We start from the raw sequence: 7291 nt of genomic DNA, 5'->3' as shown, positions 1-7291 counted from the left end.
CAGGATAATATTGCATATTCTGTCTCTCCTTAATTCCAAGATCAAGCAGGTGCTGAGATTAAGAATTCTGTGAAAGAAGAATCAGAAACCTCTTCATAGCATTTTTTCTCTAGCTCTTCTGTTTGCCTCTTTGCAAACCAGATGTTATTATATTAAGCAGAAGAATAACTTGCTAGGTATTAATCTCAGCTAAAAAGCTGTCAAGGCTGTATTTATTACTGGCAGTGAAACACTCATGGGAAATAAGTTATGATCAGAAAATTATGCAGCTCTCAAAAGGACTAACTTTGAAATGTCTTAATTCAAACCACCCATTACCCAATTAATTTTTTATAGCTAGGACTTTACAAAGATTTTAGTGCTAAAGCATTAAGTAAATTGTTAAAATTACACCTACTTTTGCTTAATTCRCGGTTGAAGCTCACATTTTCTATTTCAGAATTATGTCTTATTTAGGACACAAGAGTTTGCTACTAGCTGCTGGAAAATCAAAACCTGAATTTAAAATATAATATCATCAATTCMGGATTCTTGCCTGCTGCAGGAAAGAGAGTTTTATTATTAAATCATCTGTCCCTCCGTTAGAATTTTGCAGGTCAGATACTCCAGAAGACTCTTAATTCAGCAAATAYCCATCCAGTATTTAAGCATGTAAGTAGTGATACACATTCTGAAGTACGCATGTGTGTATGTATGTATGTATGTGTATATATATATGATATAAAATCTGGCAGTTTCTCTGAAGACTTATAGAGCAGTGTTCTAGTGAAAAGCCTTCTGATTTGTCAAGGGAATTTTTTAGTTTCTGCAAGAAGGCTTCACCTTCTGCTTTCCATCACMTGTAGTCTAAAGCAGACAATTCAGATGAAGTCATCAATTCTTTTTCTCAGTAGCCATTATGGCAGTGCTGCCATACTATGGTAACTCCTTAGCAAGCAAAAAAACCCAACCAATCAAACAAAAAACCCCAAAAACTCCCCACCCAAACAAACCAAAAAACCCAYCAAATCCACAACTGACTACATCTACCTAATTAAATCCATTTTGTAATTAATGGAGTCATTTAAGCAGGGCCCGGTTGCACTTTAATCTGGTTGTGAAACAGTTCTGAGGAGCAGACAAGCAATGTGGGCTGTAAGCTGTAAAACAAGTAAAGCACAGACAGGCAACATTCTTTACAAGCCTTACCAAGAACAGCATTTTATTTAACAAAAAGTCCTGTAAACACCAGTCAATCTTTACATCACCATGGATATTTTAAAAAGTTACACAATTTCTCTAGGTAAATGATTTTATGAAAGTATGAACCAGAAAGAAAAATAACCTCCTATTATCTTGGAGGCAGTGCCCCATAAAAACAAAAATGAATGAATTGTAGTAGTGTGTGTAAAAAATAGATATGCAGTTCATGAAATAAGCTTCTGAATTCTAGTTTTCAGGAAATAAAGTAGTTTGAAATGGAAGAAAACATCATTCAAATCTTCGCCATAGTAATCTCTTCAAGATAAGGTCTGAATTTTTTTGCTTTTGAAGCTAAACAATTTATGTGATACAAAAGCACAGTGAAACTGGAGTTTATTGGGTATTCCTTTCTAACAAGAGGTTTGATATAAATCTTAATGGCAACGATTTCATGTTATGTAATTTCTTCAGTYTATAAAAATCTTTTAATCTAGAAGAGTAACCAAGCTGCATGTAATCAACAATCTGTCTCTCCAGTATTCTGTTTAATCTGATTCTAGAGTGGCTTAGCTAAAATAGAGGTTGGGTTGGGAAGTCAGAAGGCTGAGGCTGCACCATGTAACCCCAGAATGAATATTTGCTGCGCCTGGCAGCTTTAGCAAAACATCATTATGAGACTGCTACTGTAAATTCATCAATTGGTCTTGTAACCAGATACACACAGGGTTCAGCATTAACTAACTTACAGTAATTGTGAAAAATTAAAAAGATAAGCAGGCTTAAAAAAAACCCTACAGAAAAAGCAACATTGGAACTTTCTGAAGAATGGAAATAACAAGATTAATTTTCCTAGTTTTTAAAACTTTTGTAATCACAATATATTTATATAAATATCTGTGATAGTGTAAGCCAAAATAAAAATTASCAATTTTCAGAATTCTAAAAGAAGGGTTCACATAGTTTTTATGGTGTCAAAGCTTGCCACATTGCTTGAGTTTGTTGTTCTGCTACAGCTTCCCTTGAATAGTCAAGACTATTTCCATTCCACATGCCAATGCCCCTTAAACCTTGATTCTTCACATAYGCTGCTTTTAGAGAGATGCTGCGAGGGTCATCAAACCATACTTGGTGGTATTGACCAACAGAATCCTATAGAAACATTTAAACACTATGTCAGTGATTRCATTTTCTCTTGAACACACTTTAAAGTACAATTAAAAACTGAGATGTACAAGCTATGTAAATTTACACAGTATTTTCCTAATTTACTAATTATTTGTCAYGCAGGACAATTAAAAATTCTAAGTCAAATACTTGGCTATTTTTTACTTGTAGACTCTAAATTATAAAACAGTGACATGATTTAACTGAAGTTAGATGAAAAGACTTATCTAACTTGTATTTTAATATTTTTCAAAATATGGCTAAAATTTCAGATACAATATCTAACCTAACAGGTGAATTTAGTTACAAATTGTGGGGTTTTACAGGCAATAAACTCTTATAAAATTTTATCAAGGTTATGTTGCTTTTACTTGGTCATTGTTCACAGTATCTTTTAATCATCTACATGAGAAACTTAAATCATGTCTACAGAAACAAGACAAAATGCATATACTGGTGTTCTTGTAAGCACAGTCATTTATGGATTCTTCTACTGTATCTGTGTGGAAAACAAATGCAGAAGAGAATGCGCATGCAAGGCACTGAGCTAGAAAAACTTAAGAGCATCTCAGAATCTTCTTTAGTTTAAATCATTTATCAACACATAAAAGTAACTATAACATGGAACGAAGAAGCTAGAGGATGTTTGTGTGCCAAAATGTCYTTTTTGTCATGATACAGTATCAAAGGAAGACTGCAGAGTAATAAAGAACTTTATGACTCCTGCAGCCTTTAGGCACTGCACCCCTTTCAGACTTGGAATTGAAAACACAGAATTCCCTCAATCCTTTTCTATTAAAACAAAAGACACAAAAAACCCCAAGAAAACCAAAAAACCAAAACCAAGTAGAAAACATAAAAGGAAGAACCTAATTCTGATAACTTCATAGTCACAGATACATGGTTCATGAATGCTTACTCCACACCATGGTGTCTTGGAAAAACACTCTTACCTTGTACTCATAAAATGGAGATTTCTGTACCTCATCCCACAGCACCCCTGAAAGAGAACTGTTCACCTGCTTCATYATGGTTCCATAGGGAACTTGGCTCCCTGCAGCATCACTGCAAGGAGCCCCACGGAAAGGAACTTTGGGAAGTGAACAAACGTGATCCTGAAAAAAACACAGAAGGAATGAGTTTCATGTTAGATATACTGACCTCCAAAATAGAAGTATAGCCAAGAACAATTCACTAAAGGTATTAGGGCCTTGAAACCCCAAATCTTCAAGCAACTCTGGCAGATGCTATTTGTAGAGAAAAGTAAATTAAAATAGATACATTTTCTTTGCAGTAATACAGGATTGGATGGATATCATTCATCTTACACAGTTGTCTTATCTTTTCCACCTTTAATTGACCCTTACATTCTCCATAAATATAATATTTGAGACTTCATAGACTGCTATGCTGCAACAGTCATGGGTTTGCTATRGTTTGTTGCAGCTGTCTTTAAGTAGTGAAGTGTAAGTAAAGGTGTTGGGAAGGCACATACAAGTGTTGCAGGGCCTTTGAACATCATCTCTTCTCATACAGGCAACATTTATAGCTGCTTAGTCAAACACAGTGCTTGGATATCACAGGGTCCAGGCTGCCTAAGGAGCTAAAAGGCCTTGTCTGGTAATACACTGCTCATCAGTTATCAACCAAGCAAAAGATTCTGTGTCCCAGCTTTGTGCTCTTATCCATCACACCACAGTATTCCCTAGTCCAAAAACAAGATTATCAAAATATAGTTGTGTCTTTCCAAGGAAAAAACTACCAGAATTATTGCAAAGGAATAATGTTCACCTTACCGTGGAGAGGTTTTGGCAGACGTAGTCATAGCCATACCAGGGGACACCCATCACAAGCTTCTTGGGATCAATGCCCATAGCAATGTACTCTTCATATCCTAGTTTTGAGGGAAATAACAATTAACATGCATTATTTACTTTTCCTATGCTTTTTATTTTTATTACTAATCTAGAGCCAGAGCACTACAGGACTTGCAYGGCCCCCAGACAGAGGCCAAAGGATCAGGGACACTGTTTTCACATTAGGACAACACATATCTGAACACACTCAAAAGCCTCACTGCAACAACAATAACAAAATTAACCTAAGAAAAGGCAATCTTTTCTGTCTGCTGGAAATGTTCTGACTTCTGGGGAGGCATTTTGTCCTCACCAACTAAAGTCTGCAGGTRAGGAGCATTGGCCTTTGCAATACAGTCKGTCCAGATCTGGCTCTGTTCATCRTATGACATCACAAACAAGAAGTCACAGGYATCTGCAATCCCAGTGTAGTTGTAGCACCTTTTATCGATGCATGCTGGAGACCAAGCCACATCAAATGTCACCTGAAGGAAAAATGCACAACTTGGTATCATGTATGGCCCTTAGGTGCCCTTGTTATCCCTTTAAAATAAAATCTGTAACTTTTGAAGACAGTATTTCCCAAATGCTGCTATTTAGCACACGTTGACAGTAATGAACTATAGAAGAAGCTGCTCATCTGATAAACACAAGCCAATAAAGTGAGTACCCCATTACTAAATATATAGCAAGAAAGAAATTAAAATATAATACGAAAACTGCCAAAAGTATGAAGCACGATGCAAATACTTAAAACTTTAGTGATGGGTTTACCAAAACACTGTCAAGCTTTCGCCCCAGAAGGCTGTATTTGCCCTACTTTCAGGGACTCATTATGCCATACTAATAACAGCCAGCTCACACATGGCAGTAACATTGTATGTACAAATCTCAGAGAAGCCCCTCTCTCATTTAAATTCATACRGATCAAAAAGAGTGATTCGTACAAGATCGTATCCCACCTAACATTCATAATTAAGCATTCACTAGAATATTGTATTTAGATCTGCATAAACTTTTTCATAGTCATATGCTAAACAGTACTGCCAAAAATCCTTACATTTCATAAGGTTAAATGTAATGTTTGTATAAAGTACATTATTATTACCTGTGATCCTGCTATTTCTCTGTGAAAAGCATCTGTAGTTTCTTTAACAAGCTSTGTCAATGCATAGTACTCAGGGGAGCTTTCATTAACTTCCTGCTCTATATCTAAGTTAATTCCATCCATATACTGTTTTTTAGCAAGGTCCACCTGCTGGGATATCCATGCTGCTCTTTTAGCAGGGTCAACAATGTCCTTAAGAGGTACATCACCTAGACAAGAGGCCTTCAAGAGTTAATTTGCACCACAATAGTAGTAAGGAGGAAAGCTTTGTCTTTAATTAACCAACAAATATAAACACTGCATTAAAAGTGCCCATACCAATATTGGTAAAACACAAAGGAGTTAACTTTTTTCCCAAACATAATTTTGAGAAACCACCCCAGAAGAGATTACCAAGCTTCTTTGAGGCAGTAGTGTTAGAATTAAGTTTCYTTAGGTTTTCTATAATTAGAATCTTCTTACTTCTGCTTAATATTCTTTTAGCCACTGTAAACTACCTTTTGTTGCAATCAAAGTACTTTTAGCATTTCCACCAATCCTATGTAGATAAAAACCACTTTTGTGTTTAACCTTCGTTGCTTTCCCCAYTGTAGTCTTGGATTCTGTTTCTTCTCAACAGAGCCAAAAGGCATTACAACATGTAAGCTGCAATGGACTTTGTCTTTCTAATCAGCATTTGTACCTGCAGAGTTCCTGAGTACTCATGTTTTAAAACTCAACCATTTCCTAACACAGAGGGACTGATTTAAGTGCAAAATGCTAAAAATTACTTAAAATCCCTTTCCTTGCTTTGTCTTTCGGGTACTCCACATAAGATCCAGAATCCAAACTCAAATAGCTAYCTTCTACAGGCTTTTTCTTTCCTCCCTCTTCCTCCCTAGTAGTAATGTTCCTTGTTAAAGAACTTTTATTTAATTGTCACTGGAATGGTTTTGATACCACTGTGGCCACGGCTGGTTGAAAACAAGCCACGGCTGGTTTCGATACCCTGCATACCAGCACATGCAAAATGTCAAGGTATTACRGTCCTGAGTTCACGAAAGCCTTATTAATCAATCCTCTGATTTTAATACTCTGCATACAACTAAATGCAAAATGTCAAGGTATACACTCCTATGTACCTTATCTTCTTATTAATGTATCATAAACAACCACATTTTTCCGATGTAACCAACCTTTCAGTACTACCCTGGAGCCTTTCGAGTGGGCATAGCACATGAGCTCGGGATCGTACTTTCCAAAAGCTGCCACAGTGGTAATTTTTGACCAGTCGTAGGATTTCCAGCTTTCCTTCCCCACATCAAACACAAAGACCTGGAAAAGGGTTAMAAAGCACCCTCGTTAGCCCCGAACACTTGTCAGCAGGACTATGGAAGAGCCGCGTGTAAAACCAAAAACGGCGCTGGCAATGGCCCGCAGGGATGGCTGCCGGGGAGCCGTGTGCGGACAGCCCGAGCACTGCCCCACACCCCAGCCCACCCCGGGGACAGTGCCCGGCTCGGGCCGAGCTCAGGCGGCTCCAAGAAGGAGCGGTGCCCGGGGCGCTGAACCTGCCGCGAACGGCGCTGCCTCGGGCCCCGCCTGGGCCGCCCGCGCCCGGGGCCCGCCCGCACCTCGAAGGCGGCGGGGSCCGTGATGGGCTGGCACAGCCGCGGGTCCTGGCAAGGACAGGCACCGGCGGGGCCCAACAGCTGCAGGAGGCCGATGGGCAGCAGCCACCCGCCCCACGGCTGTCCCATGGCTCTGATGCCGGCCCGGCCGCGCAGCCTCGGCCCCGGAGCGGGCTGAGCCCTGGATGGGCCCGCCCTCGGCGCGCCGCGTGTGAGGGACAAATGAGCTCGGCCGAGCACGTTCACAGACAAAGTGTTTATTGAAAGGTCAGCCCGGGAGCGGTGCCCGCGTTGTTTCCAAGATCTCCGTCACAAGAACCGAGGCAGAGCGGTCTCCCGGTGGGGACAGGGCYCATCCCCGCTGCCCGAAG

The 7291-nt window shown here is 39.4% G+C and overlaps 1 protein-coding gene across 1 annotated transcript; it reads right to left on the bottom strand.

Annotated features, from left to right (window-relative positions):
- Positions 1 to 1171: 1171 nt before the first annotated feature.
- Positions 1172 to 7283, bottom strand: CTBS (chitobiase). Its single transcript, XM_057374750.1, is given in 10 exon segments — positions 1172 to 2331; positions 3300 to 3461; positions 4143 to 4240; positions 4516 to 4687; positions 5311 to 5519; positions 6486 to 6624; positions 6924 to 7057; positions 7060 to 7132; positions 7134 to 7195; positions 7198 to 7283. Coding segments are annotated over 10 exon segments (1314 nt in total). The 5' UTR covers positions 7277 to 7283; the 3' UTR covers positions 1172 to 2145.
- Between the last annotated feature and the right edge of the window lie 8 nt (positions 7284 to 7291).

Source organism: Malurus melanocephalus, unplaced genomic scaffold, assembly GCF_030028575.1.
Source record: "Malurus melanocephalus ecotype Western Australia unplaced genomic scaffold, MMel_1.1 scaffold_8, whole genome shotgun sequence".
NCBI lineage: Eukaryota > Metazoa > Chordata > Aves > Passeriformes > Maluridae > Malurus > Malurus melanocephalus.
This window is presented reverse-complemented; position numbering and strand designations above follow the sequence as displayed.